The sequence below is a fragment of the Megachile rotundata genome, chromosome 1 (assembly GCF_050947335.1).
Source record: "Megachile rotundata isolate GNS110a chromosome 1, iyMegRotu1, whole genome shotgun sequence".
NCBI classification, from domain to species: domain Eukaryota; kingdom Metazoa; phylum Arthropoda; class Insecta; order Hymenoptera; family Megachilidae; genus Megachile; species Megachile rotundata.
In genome coordinates, this window is record NC_134983.1 from 1,768,059 (window position 1) to 1,790,487 (window position 22,429).

Sequence of the window (22,429 nt, forward strand, 5' to 3'; positions counted from 1 at the left end):
TCAAACGAAATAGTAAATATTACAGTTGAAGAAGGTACTCAAGAAAGACAACAAATTGTGTTATGCTTTGAGTACATGTGTCAAACGTTTCGGAAAATTATTAGCACGAAATCCGAAAAACGTTCGTACAAAAAAGATTGGCATTGGTCAGTGTTTTTCATTAATAATTCAAAAACTAAGCTTTAACCAGCATTTTGGTAAAGGAAAAAATTGTTCAGAATCACCCCAACTACTACCCCCTAAAATTATGCCCACCAGTAGCCGAACACCCTGTATATATAGTAACTCCAAATTACTATTTACAAATACCATGATAAAGATAGAATCAATTTTTTTTTTTTTTTTTCAGAAAATAAAGAAATATTTTTCTATGCATCGTATAGTTTTGATTTAAAGCTCTCTTTTATTATTCAATTATTTTGTTATATTTTCGTTCTTAATTCTTCTCAAACATGCTTAACCTGGTTGAAATTGGGATTGGAAAGAAGTTTGGACACAGTTTTGAAACTTTATATGTATAAATATCGTTTCTGGGCTGGATATGATGATTTCATTAGGATCATTGTCCTATTGAAAACTAATTCAACAGGATGTGGATCAAATGCGGTATTTTTCATTTTTCTGCCGATTCTCTAATATTGCTTTTCAAAATATTTAAAAAACATGTTTGTGTTAATACTTTTATTAATACGTGATTGAATTTTAGATATTAAATTTCTCATATTTACTCATGAAGTTATGTTCATTTCTTTATCTACAAATTATTTGACATCTAACAATAACATTTTTTTTCGAACTATACTTTCGTATATATATTTGTTTATAATTTTTCAAATTCTACTATGTGGCCTACACGATATGTCGTTTGAAAATAATTTTCATACTGAAATATCTGATCTTTTCTTGTAGGCTATTTCAGTGCTTAATATACTACTAACAACCAGTTGTTTGCTTTTAGTTGTTTAATAACAGTACTTAGAAAAATATTTTATTAGACTGCCTACCAGGAGTACTAACATTGAATTTATGGATATGTAGTATTTCTGCAATTTAAAAATGTGCTAATGTGTACTCTGAATTTTGTCTTTGCAATAAGAATATTTTTATAGTTAAATACGACAAAATAGTTAATGTTATTTTAAATCTTTGTAATAAACTGTTAATTAAATTGTTTGAATATACAGGGTATCTCAGTTTTTTCCGACCAATCTTTGCCAGCGTGTTCTGCACGAAAAAGTAAGAAAAAATATTGTATGAACATACATATATGTTATATGTTAATTCATTAATAAAACGTTAATAAAAAATGTGGATATCAACTGCCAGAGCAAGCAGACAAGATTTTATGTAAATAGAAATAGATATATTCATAATACGTTCGTATGCTGTGTCAACGAAATGCCAGTTCATTATAATTTTGTATTATTAGTTATAACTCTTTAATAAAACATTTAAGAGCACATGTTCATATAACATTTTTTTCTTACTTTTGCGTTCAGAACACGCTTGCAAAATTTGATTGGAAAAAATTGGGACACCGAGTACGTGTATTGAAATTGAAGATAAGCTGGGCGAAGTTCTTTTTCTTACACGTGTTAGCCAAAGGAAGCTTATATGACACTCAAAATATATTTCCATTTATGCATAAATATTTACTTATTATTAAGATAATGATTGAGTTACTTTCCATTATTTTATATTAATATTAATTATTTATGAAATACATCCAATTATACATTTCCATTATAAAATATAATATGATTTTAAAACTGTTTTAGGGAATTGTTGCAGTGCCAGATAAAAGAGTTCGTTTGCGTAGATTGATGAAGGAACTTAGTGAAATCCAGAGAACACAGCATCGATTAGAATCCACCTTTACCGCAGAACTAGTCAATGATAATTTGTTTGAATGGCATGTGAGGCTGCATAAAATTGATCCAGAAAGCGAACTAGCAGCTGACATGAGAGAGCTCAATATACCTTATATACTTCTTCACGTGGTGTTTCCGGAGAATTTCCCATTCGCCCCTCCATTTATGCGCGTTATTTCACCTCGAATTGAAAAGGGTTTTGTAATGGAAGGTGGTGCTATTTGTATGGAACTTCTTACGCCAAGAGGATGGGCTAGTGCGTACACTATTGAAGCTGTCATCACGCAGTTTGCAGCGAGCATCGTTAAGGGCCAGGTGAAATCATTTTAATACGAAATCTGTATTCTAATATTATTTATAAGAACAGTTTTAAATTTTTCGTTACATTTAGCAGTTTAAAAATTCTCAAACATTTCAACTTCCTTTTTCGATTTAGTAATATTGCAGATTTTTTAATTTTCAACTTCACAAAGTTTCTAATTCAAGTTTCAAGGAATTTTATAAGTTCAGAAGTTCTTAAATTTTAAAATTTACATAGCTTTAAATTTTCAATATTAGGATTTATGAACTTTATAAATTTTTAAATTGAACACTTAAATTTTTAACTAATATTATTAAAAGTCACATGTTAGTACCATGCCAATATCATGCCAGTATCATGCCAGTATGAATGGTATAAATTTGCTAAGTAAATACCATTTTTATGAATATAATCAAACATAACAAGCATGCTGTTATTATTGTATATACATTATAGTAAAATTATAACATAAAACTTTAAAACCACAACTCAAAAAGAGTGAACTTTAAAGCTGTGATTCGCTTTTCCTCTTTTAGTTTTCTCTATTTTAGTATTATTAAAATATTTTTCAATAATTAGTGAAATTAATTTTAATATTGTGAATGCTTCTACTAAAAATCATAATTGCATTAATTTTGAATTAACATAGGATACAATTTGAGTTTCTATATATATATATATTTTAGGTGTTGTATTAAATTAAAAAATTAATATAATAAATGCTAGAATATTTTATCGTTATCTTTTAAATCAGCACTTAACATTTTCCATTACAGTGTAACATTATTTGATATCCACATAGAACGAGCAATTTTAGGGATGTATTTTAATTCACGTATTCAAATAGATTAATGTATGTGAATAGTTCTAATGTTGTTCAATGTTTTAGGGCCGTATAGCAAGGAAGTCGAAAACGAACAAAGAATTTAATAGACGTTCTGCTGAAGAATCCTTCAGAAGTCTCGTAAAAACTCACGAAAAGTACGGATGGGTAACGCCACCACTTGCAGAAGGTTAATCTTGCAAGTGACTGTAAGAAACAAAAGACTTGACTGTTATTTAAAATACCGCTGCGTGCTGTTTTTATGAGTATAAATTTGATGAGTATTATTATAGCTCCTTTCTGACTAATTATGTAATTGTACCACAATTATATTAGTATAGTACTTCTACATGCAACTGATTATACAATATTTGAGAAAGGAGAAACAAGGCAGAAGTAAAATTTTGAAAAGGTTTTCAAATCGGCTGATTCTGTAAAAACATCAATATACCTTATACATCAATGTATGTAAAAACGGTAACGTTAAAATGTATGGCTGTTTCGTTATTATAGTATTACAAATTTATTTATCAGTTTTGTAACAAATGAATTATTGTAAAGTTACCATGACATTGTTATTAATAATAAACATACCGTGCTCAAATGTCTTTTGTAATCTTTAAATAGTTATTTAAAACTATATGTAAATATTTTTGTTAGTGTAATATAAGGCTACATTTTTCATCTCTCAACGGATAATACTTACTACCATACGGGACTCCAATTTTTTTGTGATAATTACATAATTAACATAGCAAAGTAACAAGATTAGCACAGAATAAGCGGACAAAATACATCAACATATTGGCGTCGGGACGTTTCGAGCCGTGGCACTTAAATGTTTTATTTATACGTAATTTGCCGCCAATTTGTTAATAAATATAAAATATTAATAAATTATATTAATATATTATTATATATTATTACTGTACATATTAAGAATTCGTACGAAGTAATCGTTGTTATTTGTAATATAATTACTTGTTACTGAAGTATGCATAACAATACTCATTTTTTTATAATAATAAGAGATGATCATCCATTCAGTTCATCAATTTTTATAGGGTAAACTTTTAACCGATATAGCATTAAAATATAATTATAACATTGGCGGAATCAAACGAGAAAAGGTAGCGATGGAGGGGCGGGGGACAAAGGATCTTTAATACCCAAAAAGGAAAAGAAAACAAATTTTACAAAATTCTCTTAATTAAAACTAATATTTTTTATTAATATATAAATTTGTATTCATACCTTCTGTTCCTGCATTATGTATATGTGAATTGTCTACTATAAATTAACTATTTATGAAGCAACTTAAGAGTTTTTCTTTTAAATTTGACTGCTCAAATGATTTTGTTTGTTCACCCAATGAATTTGATCAAATTTATGTTAAAAATATTATTACACGCTGAATTTGGTATTCTTCAACATCAAATTTTGAGCACGTTACTGTATTATATGTGTTAAAAACCATATGTTATAATATATTTACAATTATTGCAATTTATCAAACTAAAAGTAGAAGATTATAGCTTTCATGTATTTTGTTATCGAATTTTCTATTTCTTTTAACATGATATGATAGAAACAAGCACAACTTGTTACCTTACAATGAATTCTGATAGTAGGTGATTTTTAAAATTAATCAGTTATATTTTAAACTTTCTTGCGTAGTCAGCATCGTGTAACTTCCAATATTCTGAAAATTATAGTAACTTTACTGTACTAATATCTATACATAATATGTATATGCTACCGTGAAAGACCGAAATCTGGTGAATGTCGACATTCACATAGTCGGTTGGTGTATGTCCGAAATATTTGCTAAATACCCTTATTTCTGACTTACGCCGGTAAATGTCGACATTCACCATGCACTAATGGTGAATGTTGAACATGTCGGAGATTTATATTTTCTTCTCCGTAATTCAGTCGCTATAAAACGTCACAAGGATGACGTAACTTTTTCGCCTCTCTTTCTGAGAGGAGACACCAAGAATTTATAAAACACATAGTACATTCTAAGCATACGTGTTCTTCCTCCGTGGCCTATTCTGGCGTGAGTTTCATATAGTATACTGAACAATTTTTCATTGGTAACATAATACTGTATATTCGTTTCCCCTGATTTTAATGGTACAATTAATTTCCTTTCATCATTAATTTTTAAAACGTCAAAACGTTTTAATCGTCTGTAATCCAAAGGTGTGTTGCACTTAGTTTTAGCAGAAACCAATTCAGGAAGTATTTTAGAGTACTTTTCTTGAGAAAAATAAAAACAATTGTCTTCTCGTTTACCCGCAATTAATGCATTTAACTTTTCAAGAAAAAGATCACGATTTACTGCAGTATCCATTCAGTATAAATTACGGTATTGGAAAAAAAAATTAAGAAAACGTTGCTCGCATTATCAAAGCTTGCATAAGATTGACAAAGCTGACTGACTCCCAGCAGAACACAGGATTTGGCAGGAGAGAACCAGTCGCTTCTTTGTCGGCTCCTCTCTTTTGGACCTCCACCAGAGCATATCTGTGATTGTCGACATACACCGGTTAAGGTCCGAATGTACAAGAATGTAATAAAATATTCGGTCTTTTACAGACGTATTTGATATATGTCGACCGGTGAATGTCAACATTCTCCATTTTCGGTCTTTCACCGTAACATATACATACATACATGATATACTGTACTTATTGTAAATTATTAAAAATATATACATATTTATTGCAACATTTATCCAATATTTTATACATATGTAAAAGTCAAAGTAAATGTATGAAAGCATTCAAATATATGCAATAAAAATCTTGTACTTAGTTTCTTATTTTATTTAACGGATTTTTACCTATTTTTGGAACAACCGAATTAAAAAAAAATTTGTTGTAATGGTACAGTATTTATTGTTCGTGTTACTGCAATATTTGTTGTTTATGTTTTCTTCTCTTATATATTCACTGATTAATATACTATTTTCTTTCAATGTAACGTGTTTTACATATATAGTTTATATTTATTTTATAAACGAAACTCATCAAGTGATAACTTCGAAGATCAATATCTTGAAAATTCTACATATTTTGTACTTAGGACATTAAAAAAGGGTAATAAAACTCACTGTTTATTAATAGTTCGCATCCTCCATGTAGCAGCAACAATGTTACGTATTCATGCTTACACCATAAACATACCATATCAAACTGACTCTACCTCAGTATAAAATTACTAAATTTTCTCTAACTGTTAAAAAAGAAATCATGTTGTATCACTGCTATTCTAAAACATAATGTTTAAAATGTGTTGTTTCCAAATCATATATTTAATATTAATTACATCTAAACATTTTCATATTCAAAATATGGCACTATTAATATTGAGTTGTTTGACATTATCCATTTTTATAACGAACATTCATTTATTTGAAAACCATGAGTGCTCATTTTGAATGCGAGTTACAATTCTTCTACTGTTTTACAAAATTTTATTACTCGCATAACATATGAGGCACATTATCTGTTATTATTTTCTTGAACACGTTTGCAAATGTTATAATAGGCGTTAATAATTTTATGGAAAATACTCCTTCAAAACTTATAATTCAAATAAAGTAAAAAATTACCGTGGTGTACAAGTAACGGTAAATCTACATATAATTGATGTGATAAGACACACAAAAGACGATAGTTTTATAATATTTTCTCTTTTATAAAAATTCAGCATTTCTTAACGCGATGGAACTAAAATTACGATTCAACATTTTTGTTTTAAATGCATAATTTAACCACATATGTTATATATTATTAAAAGCAATACTTATACACAAAAAAATTTTGTGCCAATATAAAAACAATATTAATAAAATATACATATTACATATTGTAGTATCGTCAGACCACTTCTTTTTTTAGACGTCTTATGTATTATATTAATAAACATGATTACTAAAAGACAATGTAACAGAGAAATTACTTTTAGTGGTTTATGAAAAACGTTAATAGCGATTACCTATTAAAAGAAACACCTATTAAAAGAAACACTTTAACAATATAATGAATTACGATAAATAATTTATAATTTCTCTCGTATTGTATATACAATTAAAAATAGTTTAAATATCTATGATTATAATATTTATATTACAATATTATGCGTTTGTATTTGATGACTATTATTTATAGTTATTTCAATTAGGTGCAATACTTACAAATACATATACTTATAAAAGAGCACAATTTCGTAAAAAGTTCTGCCAGTATTTGAAAGAATATGTGGTCATGATTTAAAACTTGAACAACTTGTGCGTTAATAGTTGTCTAGTATACTATCAGATAAATTTTATCAATGCAAATTTTTGTACGCTCTTGCGATATAAATACTTTTTGCAGTCTTACGGTTTGACATTTCCAAGTTATCTACAAAATAAAATAAATAATTTCGAAAGTATGTTTAGAGTTAGATAAAATTTGAATGCATGTACATAATTAAAGAACATAGATATCAATAAGATTAATTGAAATACCAATTGAAGCAAGTTGTTAAGTAATGGCTCGAACATAATTACTTCTTACATTTTGTTTAATATTAAGCCATAAATATGTACAAAATTAATCAAAGTAAATGAATCTCATTTAAATATTCAGGGTATTATAATTGTAATCGCATATATATTTGTAAATTTAAAAAATTAATGATTTCTTTTATGAGTTCAAACCATTTAGCCTAATGCATATCTAAAATTTTTAAATAAAATTAAACGATATAAAATAAAATATAATTCTCTTAAAAATAATTACATATTATGTCTTATAAACTGACATGTACATATGTATATTTCATCGTAAAAGTGTGAGATTTACTAAATGTAGTTCTTCATAGTCAATGTATGTATTCACGTAAGATTTTAGTAAAAGTATCAATTGAATATAAAAATGTGTACCATTGCTAGTATATATGTAAATGTGATTATTTAATTTTAGATAATGTATATTTTCTTTACAGCGTGAATATATGCTTATTAAACTCTGTTTAAAAATCAAATTTCCACTTTTTTCAGCTATTAATTACATATATTATCTAAAGCTGTAAACTGTAATTATAACTCTATTCTAAAGCATACGAACGTAGTTCTTAAACAAGAACTACTTTTAATTAAAAAAAAACCTTGTATTATTAAAAAAAAACTTTTTTATTAGTGCAAGGTTTTTTTAATTTGTGTGTAAAGACATTTTTTTACATTTTTGCATAAAAAATTGTATTCAAATTTAAGAGTAGGTGAAAAACTGTAGTGATGCGATTTTCGAAGATTATATGTACGTTAGGTATACAATTAATAAATTCACGAAGATAGTATATTTTAAAATTGTTAATGTTCATCATCATTAGCGAATATATTTACTTATTATTTTATTACGTGTATACATTGACTAGTAAGTGTGTACATTCACTGAAGAATTTCGACTTTCATAGTTACTTTACCGTGGCCTAACTTTCGATTTCCCTTGATCACTTGTTTTTAATTTTGTATAAAACTTTACGTTTCAAATAACACTTTTACATACAGTAAAAAACTGACTGTCACCGAATCGTGGAAAAAGAAACGACTTTCCATCGATTGTAGGTACCGCGCCGTTATTTCTTTTTCCTTTCTTTTGTAACGGGAAGACGTTCGAAGTAATTTTAACCCTTTCGCTATAATCACCACTGTCTACGTTGTTTTCGTACATTTGTATATTAATCTAAAATATTTGTATATTCATCATTTATAAAATTTTGTTTATAATAAGATATTTTTCGTTTTAGTTATTTTTGTTTCTGATTGTTAGAAAAATGTCTACTACATTTGTTTTATTTTTAAATGTAAATATTTGCGTTGATTACAATCCGTAATACATAGTGATTGTTTTATAGTGTGCAGCTATATCTGCTCATCATAATAGCGGAAGGGTTAAGCGAAGTTTAAGGATTTAGTGAAGAATAAATATTACATATACAGGTTTTTTTATATAATTGTCACCACAATTTTTTGTATATTTTCGGTAATATGATTGAAAAATGTTTCAAATAAATTGTAACACAAAAAACTTCATTCTAAACAGCCGCGGCTATTTCAAGTCATAGTACAGTGAGTCGTTAATAGTGTTCTGAATTCAAGTATACCACTACACAATTAAAAATATATACATAACGCTATGTAAAAAAATGTCAGTGATCGACTTTTTATAAAAACAAGTAATGTATTGCAAATATTTGAAACATTTTTCTGTCAGATAATTGAAAATATTCAAAAAAATCATGGTGTCAGTAACATGAATACCCTGTATAGAGTGTCCCATTTGAAGTGTACTACGCAATTATCTTCTACATTATTCGTTATGGGAAAATAAATTTGAAATAAAACTTATTCTATTTTAAATTATACATCTTATTATCAGTATCATCATATTATATTAATTAATAAATTCGTTTCGAAGTAGGCTACATATGGCTAAATGAAAACATATATTTCCATTTAACAAATACATATTACCATGAAATCTTGAAACAGGATAAATTTTACATAAAACATTTCTTTTCAATAACAAAACGGCTTACGAAAAAATTAATTGTGATTCACTTCAAACGGGATATTACAATTTGTTACAGCATGCGGCTGATGAATTCTACTAATTGACATATTCAAGTAATATCACGTACGATAGATTCGTTTATACATTCTATGCAAAGCAACTTGGAATGTTGTACCTGGTCTATCTGTATTTATGGTATTGCCTTGTAAATTGACCGGAATTTAGGATGATATTTTGCCAACTTTCAAGGGAAATAATTCAGAAAATTGCAAGTAACATTTTTATTGAATCTATAAATGAAAAGAAATACTCAAGAAGAGGCACCAAGTGATGACTGGGTAAATTCTCCATCATAATATAACGAGGTCAGAGAAGAAATTTTTGGCAAGAGTTATCCGATGAATTCGAAATTTTCAGAATCGAATGCTGCATTCTATTTTAAGATTTTATCTTAATACATTGTAAGTACATAGCAGTGATGAGCAGGTCAAGTACTTATAGAAGTGTTTACAGTCACCGGTTTCATACGATGTACGCAATGATAAGTATCGGAGGATACACTGGGATTTTAAATTATTAAATTTAGAAATATAAGTATTTAAAGATTTCAAATTTGGAAATGTAGAAATCTGAAAGTTTAGAGAGTTAGAATTGTTAAAATTGTTAAATTGAAGAACTGACTACCCCTGGATAGTAATAAACATACTGCGTTTATTAGCGTGCTGCTTGTTAATCAACAGTATGCATAAGCGTATATACTTATTAGGGATGGGTTCCTCGAAACATCAAAATCTCAAAATTCTTCGTATTATATAAAAGTTTTAAGAATTCAAAGCTTTGCACTTTTTTGATTCGAAACTCTTGAAACCTAGATAAGAAAACGTATAAAATCAATAAATAACGAATCATTTGTGTGATGAATGTGATCTTGACAAATTTTGTTCACGTCTGTTTTTAAAGTAAATTATTTTTCTTGCAAAACAAAATCATCAGTTTAATAGTTTTGGAACTTCATAAAACTTCGGACTTGAATTTCGACAATTTAAAAATTCGGTTCGAACCCATTCCCAGTAGTAATTATTGTTTTAACACGCAAATTATTTTAATTTCGTCTTTTGAAGAATTTTATAACCTTGCCATATCATGGCGGAGACTATACATATGTTCGAATCTATTTTAGATTAAAATAAAATATTTATCTAGTTGTTAGATAAATTACTACACGGAATCGGTAGAAATAGTGAACTGTCAACTTAAAGGCAAAATACCGATCAATTTACACAGCACTACTTTATAGGTACATAATATTAAAAAGACACTTAGTGATCAATCGCTTTTCTCTTCTTGTACGCACATAAACAGTTTTGCACACATCATGTTGAGATTATCTACAACAAAAACAATAACAACACAGTTTTGAGATTATTCCTTCATTCAATTAATATTTGAATTTGAACTTTAATATTTTGTATTATATCGAATTTTTATTAGTTTTTCATTCATTGTGCAAATTTATTGAAGTATATTGCCAAGGTTGTTTTAATTTAAGTTACTGTTACTTCTTCATCGTCAGATTAACTTGGTAGTAATTAAATTGATAATAGTTTTTGCAACATATGGAGGATCGTGTTCACCATAGAAGGCGGAATACACGTATAAATTCAGGTTTCAGAGTCATGTGTTCAGATTTTAAAACTTTACTCTTTCTTTACGATGATATAAGAAAGTAATTGAAATATAGTTGTCAAATAAAGAATAATTTATTGTTAATACTTTTAATGTTGTTTGCAATAGAGTAATTTTTAAATTTATAGGGGATGTTAAAGTTATTTAAACACGTTGCATCTAAATAATTTTTAAAATGAACGTATGTATCAAAACATACACAAAACCAATATTAACGAAATTTACAATTTTATAAGTTGTCCTTGTTTTATCAAAATGTTTCTTTTATTTTCAATAAACTTACAAATGAAAACGTACATGAGTTTAATTAATTGATATAGATTTATCCTTTTTAAGAATTGATTATAAAATAATTGTTACTTACGGGATGTCCTTACAAGCAATTTAGGTTTTTGTTTCCAATGAATAAAGATCCAGTACACAGGAATACCAGATAAAATGATTATTACTGCTACTCCAACTTCCCAGGGTGATACATAGCAAGGAAGCGTAACCAGGAAAGCACAGATTATGAAAAATATGATCGGGAATGCGATTGAAACCTGTAATTGAAATTTTAGAAATAATAATATTATTCTTATTAAAAGTTTTTGAACAATGCAACGTAGTCCATTTTTTCCTTGAAATATGCAGGTTTTTTTTAATTAATTCAATTGCACATTATGTTAGAGAGAAGTGTTCAAATAATTTGTATTCAAACTATTCTTTAATTTCATTGCACAGTAAGATTTCTCTACTAAGTTTGTAGAATAATAAAGGTACAAATTGTGCTATGTGTAAATCTATTCGAATTAAAATATTTTTTAATAAATATGAAACAACTTCTGAAAGTGTTATAAATATTTCATTGATGTTAATCTACTTTCTTTCCTTTTTATTGATTTTTATCATAGTTAAATGTTTATTAAACTCAACAACTTTACAAAGTATTTGTTAACTCTTTAAAGTCATCTCATTTTTTTTTCGATGGACGTTTATGAAATTTTTTACTAGAATATTTTTGTGAAGTTCTTAAGAAACGAATAATGTTTATGAAATTTATTACAACGGAGTTTTTGTGGTCGCTGGTTTCAAATTCGAGATAAAAATTTAGTAATTCAAAATGTTGGATCCAAAATGATTTGCATTAAATTATATACTGTTAAGTTTTTAAAGTCACTGATTATGAATTTCCGATCAAAATTAATAATATAAAAATCGAATTAATAATATCATTTATAAATGCAATTTTATTAGTTTGTAAATGGCTTATACAGGATGGAAAATCTTTTGTTTAAACCAAATAGTACATTTCACTCTATAATGCTTGGAAATGAAAAATTCTGATAAACATACCCTTATCGGTCGTTCGCGATCCGGACTTTTATAGCGAAGCCAGAGGAGACCAGACACGGAGAGTGTAGTGAACAGAGCCTCAACGAAGCTGACATAATTGATTAGCACGTAGACATCCTCTATGATCAGAAGTGCCAGGGTGATAATGCACTAGAAACGGAAATTATAGTTTAGCGCTTGGAGCCAGAGTTCGAGTACAAGAGCGAACAAAAAAATTAAACCTGTATATTTATTACTTGTGATTAGTAACTACATTGACTTCTCTTTTTTTATACTAATACTGTATATTAGATAATCAATATAAACAATAAAATAATAAATTAAAGTAAATCATCCCATTATCATACATTTAAAAATAATTATTTTTTACCATCATTTATAGATTTTTGCATTAGATATTGATTGCGGAACATTAATCCTTTTAAGTTTGTGAGTAAATGAGTTTCCAAGTGCAATACTAAATATTTACAAAAGAAATTATTAGTGGACATTATATTTAATTAGTAGTCCTTTGTATTTGCCACTATGATCTTTTGCAATTATATAAACGAAAATTGGTCTCCTTATTATTTTACTGTAATTTCCATGTTTCTCGTTAATTTGAACACATAATACATTGCACGATACAATTTTTTAAATAAAATTTCAAGCTTTAAAAGTACATATGTATTTAATATTAAAATGTATAGTAATTGTGTAGGATTTAAGTACTTAGAAATATAGAAATTTTGGCAGTTTGAGCCTTAGAAACTTTGGTATTTTAAAACTTTCACATTTCAGAATTTTTATACTTTAGCGTTTAAAAAATTCTGGGACTTTAGAAAATTTGGGATTTCAGGGTTTCCAAATCTCAGAATTTTGAGTCTAAGATTTTGAAGTTTTTAAACTTTGGTATTTTGCAATTTTTAAAATTAGGTCGTTGAGTCTTTGGAGTTCTGAAATTTTTTAGTTTTAGAGTTTTAGACAGATTAAAATTTGAAATTTGTAACTTTAGAAATGCAGGACTTTTAAAACTGATAAAATAACTGTGAAACTTTTAACAATTCTCTTTAAAAAAATCTTTCAAATTTCAATTCTTTGACATACTTAAATTAAAACATTTAAGTTTTAAGATAATAAAGATCCAAAGTATCCAAATTTTAATGTCTCAAAGTTTTCCATTTTCATAACCTCAAATTCCGAAATTATGAACTTTAGAGTTTCAAATAATAAAAATTCCATACTTCAAACATTCTAAACTTTAGAATGTAAAGTCCCAAAGTTTCATTTAAAAAAAATAATATTTCCTTTCAGAATTTGTAACAAGGATTTATGACAAGTAACTTTCCAAATAGACATGCAATTTAATAAGATGGATCACAGATATAATCATGAATTTATAATTTTTTCTTAAACATAAATTAATAAATATGTGTACATTCTATGCTTCAATGGATTTCTTGAATTTCTAGTGGAATTGCTGTTTCTTATTGCTGTAGTAGTTACAAAAATATAGAGTATGTTAATCAATTTGATTAACATATGAATAATATTTCGTTTGAATATGACAAATTTCAAGTGTGAGAAGTACTGATAATGAACTCGATCGGACATTTAATATCGAACGATGACTATATTCGTGATTAAAATACTTCCCTTTTGTTCCAACAATAGACTACGAAAAGTTCAAGTTTTATACGAATAATAATGTCAAATTTTTGAGCTTTTAATTTTGAAATTTTCTGAATTCCTAAATGTGCAAGTTTCTTGAAATCTGAATCTCTGAGTTTACAAATTTACAAGTTCAAGCTTCAAAGTTCCAAATTACGAGTAAAATAATGTTAGTGTGTAATATTTTAAATACCAATATTTCGAGAGGTATCTTGAATTTTTTATATGTCATGAAATTAGATTATTAAAGATATTTCGAATGTCCACCTGCGCGTAGTAAGCACTTTAATTTTTAATTTTTGAACATTACATATTAATATTTTTTACGCAAAACGTTTTAATTAGTTCATACAAATAAAAAAATATACAGAATTCCTTATAAAAATGGTTTATTTGCATCTTTCAAATGAATGGATATACCCTATCCTAATTGTGAGATGGAACATCTACTTCTCCCGGTATTAAAATCTTCCTTAGATATGTAATAAATAAATAAACTTTGTGAGCGAAATAGGTTAAAAACTGCTCTTTTATTGCTCACAGTTTTTGAGAAAGTTGAATTTGAACAACAATTGCGATTTTGTTACTTTAAAGAGATTTTGTACTATTACAATAATGATTATTATATCATTTTTTTACTGAACAGTTTTATGAACATTTCCAAATAAATGTAAATTGTTATTACATTACAAATATCTAAGTATATTTAAGTAACGATTTTCATTGATACTCACTGTAAATAGTTTTAATAATTTAATTTCATCTACTGTAGGTAATTACTTCAATAATTATTTATCGTTTTATTTAATTCAGAAATTATTATTCAATTTTAACAAATTTTTGAAGTGGTCGTATCAGAAATATACTTAATTATAAAAATTCCTTGAAATTTAATTGCTTACAAATAATGCTGATGTCTAAATATAAATGAAATTACAAGCAGATAATTGTATTTAAAATTACAAGATAAAACATACATTATAGAGGAAATACATTTTTTGAATATATATTTTTAATTACAACATGGCAACGCTATTTTGAATTTTTTGAAATAATTTCCACAGTGTAGAAAAATTGTAATATCTATGAGTTACTATAAAAAAAATAGAAATATAATTTACCATATGATTTAAAAAATAATGCCATCTGAAAAAAGAAGTATATTAAATGATTGCTAAGAAAAATATTTAAATATTTCATCCAATTTGTCATATTTATCAATATTTTAACATTTAAATTTGACCATCGCAATATATGTACATACGCTAAAGATATAAAAAGAAATGTGAAAGTCACAATATGTATTGTGATAGGAAAACTACGGGCTAATGACCATTGTAGTCGATGCCCACAACAATAATCAATCAAAACAACTATTTGCAAGTAGTTTTGCTGACTGTGTTATAGTTCAAGAAATATGAATAAATTTTCTATGTATCACTATGAAAGTTTTTTATAAGGAACTCAAAAACTAATAATAGGTGCTAAAAAGGACGATTGTGTTCATATTTAGCATGTCAAAACGAATGAAATGGCATATGATATGTACTCAAAGTTTTAGGACATTAAAGTAAAGTCTTACCGAGAAAATTATTATTTTGTATAACATTCATACACTTCGAACGAATTAACTCACCATATTTAATACATATGCAGACACGTGCATTATCGTTGTTGATTTAATCCACATATGTCGATCAGTATTAACGCTGTTATCTGTTATCTGATTGTCTCTTATTGTCAGTATATCAATACACTGTGATATTCTTGAATTAGGTTTATGTTTTATAAACGTTAACATGTTATTATTACATAAATTTATTAAGTACTGTGTTCTCTTTAGGTCTTTAAAAAGATATTTTAGGCACACAAATATACAGAGTGTACCAGTATTTCATCGTCAAATGGTATTAGCACATTCTAATAAAAAAAAGAATATTACATCAACATAGAGTTTTAAACAATCTGTTAAAAAGTTGTAACAAGAGTAAGAAATGATAGCGGAATGCTTTATTGTTCGATATTACATATAGTATGCTTCAATTTTTTCCGCATAACTTTACTAATATATCTATAAAGAAACATAAGAATAAATGTTTGTATGAACAAGTTTTAGAACGCATTCTTAGCAAAAAATATGAAAGTCGGCAATTATTCGTATGCCGCATTGAAAGAAAAAATGTTCCATTAGCGTTTCATACATTCCACATTGTCTTTCAATAAAACATTTAAGAACCTATGTTTATGTAACACTTTTTTAAATCATTTTTACCTGTAGAATATAGCGATCAAAATTTTACATACAAATAAATCAGACTGAAGACATTTTATATTATCACTATTATTTTTTAACAAAGGGTTTAAAACAAAGGGTTTATTTTTAACAAAGGGTTTAGCAGTAAAAAACTAAGATACTCTGATTAATAGTAATACTTATCTATGTTTATACAATTAGTGTATTTATGTAATTATTTATAAATTAACATAATAATGAGTTGTTAAATATCTATTTCTGAGTAATATAGAGTGAGTAGAAAATATGTTATCACTTTCTGCATATCATCATACCATTACAGTGGACTTTCGTATACAGAGCCCTAACTGAAACTGTGGAAATGGAAAAAATTGTGAAATGGATTAAACAAGATGGGTTTAAAATTATAGTCCCGTATAATCTCTGCTCCGTTATATCATAATAAACATAATATCCATTTAATTTATCCGATAATAGTAATTATTTCCTGTTTGTTTGGCTGACGCTGTATTAAGTTCTTTTAAAAAATTATTTTTAACGTAATCCATGTTTAGGAAGTCAATGTATTATACAACATAATTCAAATTATGTTCATTGTCGTTCTTTGCTACGTTTCACGTTTTCATTTAATAGTATACAAACTGTTGATCAACAAAGCAGGCTTACAAGGAAGATGAGAGATGGCATCGGTGTCAAATTTCGGACATTGATGAGAGCAATAGCGGCGGGTAAATGACCGTTACGGGCTCCAACGAAAAACAATCGTGACGATGCGAATATTGCACCATTCAACGCTCCAAACGTTGAGCAGGCGACGAAAAATGGCATTATCCAAGACATGATCCCAAGTAATTTATCGCCGAACGTCTGCAAAAAAATAATAATTTGTTTTGTAATTTTATAGAGCGATTAAAAAAAAAAGAACTGTACGAACGATTAATCGTTTCGCTTATACATTGAACAATAAAATAAAAGAAAATTTGCTCGTAAAAGTTTACTGATAATGCGATATGATTTGTAGGTATTTTTAAACGGTTATCTAAGAATTTCCATTACATGCCTGTTATTTCGAAATGTAAATACTTTCCATTAGAAGGCTATTAAGCGTAGTCATTTTTAGTAATAAAAGGATAAGTTAACATTTATTACATACATGTGTTAGGTTACAAAAAATATATTAACTATTATTTTACAACTCATTAAAAACGCGACCTAATATTAAAACACTCGAGTGTTGTATTACAGTAAATGCTCCTACAGTGCAACACTTGTTTCCCTCCCGCAGTGCGTCTCTTTCAAAACGTCTCTTTCTGCGAAATAACACGAAACTCATCGCGGTTCCTTTGATACGATTTAACAAATTTTTAGTTCCTAATATAGCAGTATAATTTTTTATTTTTTAGTCTTTATTTACTGCAAACTTTTTTAACATATTCGTGAGGGTTTTCCGATTAAAATGAAATCGAACACGATATAATTTAGCACGATTTAGACCGATATATATTAAACAAGATATATTTATCATTCATTAAAAAATCGGTTACTGTAACAGGTTGACTCGAGAACCGTGACCGAATTCACTTGCAACGAGGAGCGTCTATTCCTCCACAGATAGGCGCAAAAATAGTGACCAAATTCTCACTTTGCAACGAAGAGCGCGTATTCCTCCTCAGATCGCACAGTGGGCCAGAGCGATGAATTAGCTGTTCACGGCCCATTTTAGCGTTATTTCAAGACTTGAAAATAAAGTATAGCGGCCGCTGCGTCGTTCCAGCATTTAAAACAAATATTATTATTACATTTAATCACACCGGATTATTTTCTTACCGAAAAAATTAGAAATAAAATAAAAATAAGTGTTATGTTTCAGAAAGTTAGTAAATATACCATATTCTCAATGTGGACGTTCGGTTTATAAGCATAATTTTTATTAACGTAAACATAAGTTTAACATGGAAACAATTTTTATGAATAGAAATAGATACATTTTTTACTAGGTTTTTACAATATATTAATTTATTAATCTAACATTTATTTATTATTATTTATGTATCATCGTCATCCTCTTTTGGGTCATCTTGTAACATTAATTTTTCTATTTCATCCTTGAAAATATTAAAACGCGAACGTGTTTTATAAATTTTTCTGTTTTCTGCCGAAATTGAAGATACTAAAATATCGGGCGTATACAGGGTGTCCGCGCCAAAGTGTGATAGCATGATATCTCATGAACTATTGATATCACGAAAAAGTGCTTATAAGTTGCAGGGTAAAAGAGGCCCTATGTTTTGGCGGAAGCAAAATGTTTTTATTGTTATTAATGTAAAAGATATGATGGTGAAGTTTCGTTTTTTTAAATGGAACTATAATTTTTTTCTCGATCAGGCGATAGTGCTTTTCAAGACGAATTCGTCAAAGTTTTATGTACTTACCCGATTTTTATTAGGTTTCGAGATATAACGCTTAGAAATTTACTGATTTTCAGCAGTGACGTGTTGGTTTGAGTAGTAAGTCATAAAATCGGTCTTATTGTTGCAGTAAGTGCCGCGGGTTTTACTCTGCCTGCCGAAACTGATAGCCAAGGGTCTACCGTCCCAATGCTAAGTAAGTCCGAAGAGCACGAAACGGAAAGAATTGTCCGTTACGCTCTAAGTTTTCCGCATCAAGGATGATGGAAAATTCTTTCCGTTTCGTGCTCTTCGGACTTACTTAGCATTGGGACGGTAGACCCTTGGCTATCAGTTTCGGCAGGCAGAGTAAAACCCACGGCACCTACTGCAACAATAAAACCGATTTTATGACTTACTTCTCAAATCGAGATGTCACTGCTGAAAATCACTAAATTTCTAACCGTTATATCTCCAAAACTAATAAAAATCGGGTAAGTACATAAAACCTTGATGAATTCGTCTTGAAAAGCACTATCGCCTGATCGAAAAAAAAATACATAGTTCCATTTAAAAAACGAAACTTCACCATCATATCTTTTACATTAATAACAATAAAAACATTTTGCTTCCGCCAAAACATAGGGCCTCTTTTGCTCTGCAATTTTTATATAAGCACTTTTCGTGATATCAATAGTCCATGAGATATCATGCTGTCACACTTTGGCGCGGACACCCTGTATAATAAAGTCTGAAAAAGGTTCGTCAATGTTTCTAATTGCAAAAATTTTCGTGTGTAGACTCTTCTAATATTTCAGAAATCTTTGTTTAATGCCTCCATTGCTTCTTCAGAAAACGTTCCAATGGACAAACCAGCACTTTGTATATATCTGCACCATGCAATAATATTTTGTGCAAACTTAATAGCATATAAAACCAGTCGTACTCTGCTACATATAAGTTAAATGTTGGCATTGCATATTCTTGAAATAAAATCGAATTAATTAATTAATATACTTACAGAATATATAATAAAATATAGTAATGTCCATTCGACTAAATACACAATACGAGGTCTGTCCCAAAAGTATCCGACCTTCTTTAATTTCTTCGGACCTGACAATTTTAGCGTCATTTGCCGGGTATGAGTATCGACTGCAAAGCTTTACGAACTCCCACGATATCGCAGTTTTCATCGGGACACCTTACAAGGAAACATATCGAACCGCGACACACCGATTTTAATGAAACTTATGTGAAAGATAGTTCTCAAAAAAATATTTGACACGTATTTTTTTTTATCGGCAATCGTTCACATTGAAGGGGTGAAAATAGCCCTCGAAGTTGGGGGTTGAAACCATGTTTTTGGGAATATCTCCGGAACGAAAGAAGATAATTGAATTCTTTTTTTTGTAAATTGTTCGTCTTTAGATAGGAAATTTTTGTGCGTAAAAAAATTTCAAGAAACTTTATTTGTTTAAATAATATTTAAAAAATTTATCATTTTTGTTTAAATTTTTGCACTAAATGTTGATGTATTTTTTTGCAACTTCGTGTACGTAAACTATGGACAAAAATAGAGGATACGTGTTTTTGGAATTTTTTGTTTGTTGCAATGTTTATTAGATATATAATTTAACATCACCTCCTGTGAAGAGGGGCAATCAGCAGTTTTATTAAAAATATTATTATTTTTACAATCTTTTACATTATTTTAGCGATTTCATACCTCTTCATATGGAATTAATTGATTTCTCAATAATTATTGTAAGCCTCGCAGGTATGAGCGTGAAGGGGTTATAATCAACGCCATAAGGAACATAGGCTTCTATGGCCAATATGGTTAAAAAATAATTTAATTTAATTTATTTTCAGAGTTTCTTAAAAAATCCCAATGTTTCCAAAAGTTCTAAATATTTTATTTAGAATGAAGTCTTTACGCCTGTAAAAGTATAAAAGCAGTATTGGCCATAAAATCCTATGTTCCTTACGGCGCGGCGTTAATCATAACCGCGTCACGCTCATACCTGCGACGCTTACAATAAATACAGAAATCAATTAACGGCATATAAAGAAGTATAAAATGTCTAAAATATTGTAAAAGATTGTAAAAATAATGATATTTGTAATAAAAATGCTGATTGCCCCTCTTCACAGGAGGTGATGTTAAATTATATATCTAATAAACATTGCAACAAACAAAAAATTCCAAAAACACGTATCCTCTATTTTTGTCCATAGTTTACGTACACGAAGTTGCAGAAAAATACATCAACATTTAGTGCAAAAATTTAAACAAAAATGATGAATTTTTTAAATATTATTTAAACAAATAAAGTTTCTTGAAATTTTTTTACGCACAAAAATTTCCTATCTAAAGACGAACAATTTACAAAAAAAAGAATTCAATTATCTTCTTTCGTTCCGGAGATATTCCCAAAAACATGGTTTCAACCCCCAACTTCGAGGGCTATTTTCACCCCTTCAATGTGAACGATTGCCGATAAAAAAAAATACGTGTCAAATATTTTTTTGAGAACTATCTTTCACATAAGTTTCATTAAAATCGGTGTGTCGCGGTTCGATATGTTTCCTTGTTAGTTCACGTGCAACGTGCATTTATTTACGAAGCGTTTTTTACGTTCGTCGCATTCTGCCGTTGTGAAAAGTGACAGAAAGATCGGAGCAACGAATTTGCATCAAATTTTACTTAAAACTCGAAAAGAGTTTTTCGGAGACCATCGAAATGACAAAGAAGACATTTGGGGACGAGTGTATGAGCAACACACAAATCAAAGAGTGGTAGAAGCGGTTCAAAGATGGTCGCACATCTGTTGGTAGTAACCCACGCTCTGGGCGGCCTTTCACGACAACAACACCTAATAATGTCGAACGTGTGCGACTTGCGACCAACAAAGATCGTCGATTGACTGTGCGAGAACTGGAATGTGATCTTGGAATACCAAAAACTAGTTTTGGCCTCAGTTTTGGTCAAGCGGTGATTGACTTCTTCATCACGGTGACGCGCCAGCGCATGCATCGAATCTTGTGCAGCAATATTTGACGAAGCACAATGTGATACAGCTCCGTCAGCATCCGTACAGTCCTGATGTAGTTCCCTGCGATTTTTGGTTGTTTTCAAGATTGAAAATGCCACTCAAAGGACACCGACTTGACGATAAAGAAACGGTCGAAACTAATACGACGAACGCTCTAAAGGCTATTTCGAAAAACGACTTCCAGGACTGTTTTTATCAGTGAAAATGTCGTTGGCAGCGTATTATACAATCAAATGAAGACTACTTCGAAGGATGCCACCAGCCCGATGACGTAGAATAAAATAACACCAGCAGGGAAATATGAAGGAAGGTCGGATACTTTTGGGACAGACCTCGTATATACCTACGTGGTGCTGAAGCGTGTGCCACGCGACGCTTCAAACAATAATAACATCTGCGGTGGGACGAGGGGGGACATGATTTCTTTTCGATTAAAATAAGGAAATCCTGCTGAAAATTTTACACTATGATAGAGCATGCAACTCTTTGAACTT

General features: G+C 28.8%; 2 protein-coding genes across 10 annotated transcripts in view; one reads left to right on the forward strand and one right to left on the reverse strand.

Annotated features, from left to right (window-relative positions):
• Positions 1-3,599, forward strand: part of LOC100882551 (ubiquitin-conjugating enzyme E2Q-like protein 1) — a 41,092-nt gene extending 37,493 nt beyond the window's left edge. For 5 of the 6 annotated variants that reach the window (XM_012281588.2, XM_012281587.2, XM_012281584.2 and 2 more), the window contains 2 exons: positions 1,779-2,186; positions 3,062-3,599. In XM_012281588.2, coding sequence (XP_012136978.1) covers positions 1,779-2,186; positions 3,062-3,190 — 537 coding nt within the window. In that variant the 3' untranslated portion in view covers positions 3,191-3,599. Of the gene's footprint in view, positions 1-1,778; positions 2,187-2,948 lie in introns of all 6 variants that reach the window. The other variant, XM_076534233.1, reaches the window with a different exon arrangement.
• Positions 3,600-4,196: 597 nt separating this feature from the next.
• The window catches only part of mnd (L-type amino acid transporter minidiscs), a 109,341-nt gene continuing 91,108 nt past the window's right edge, over positions 4,197-22,429 (reverse strand). For 3 of the 4 annotated variants that reach the window (XM_076534173.1, XM_076534182.1, XM_076534168.1), the window contains 4 exons: positions 17,156-17,356; positions 12,586-12,735; positions 11,615-11,792; positions 4,197-10,952 (listed from right to left, as the gene is read on the reverse strand). In XM_076534173.1, coding sequence (XP_076390288.1) covers positions 10,891-10,952; positions 11,615-11,792; positions 12,586-12,735; positions 17,156-17,356 — 591 coding nt within the window. In that variant the 3' untranslated portion in view covers positions 4,197-10,890. The remainder of the gene's footprint in view (positions 10,953-11,614; positions 11,793-12,585; positions 12,736-17,155; positions 17,357-22,429) is intronic. The other variant, XR_013038933.1, reaches the window with a different exon arrangement.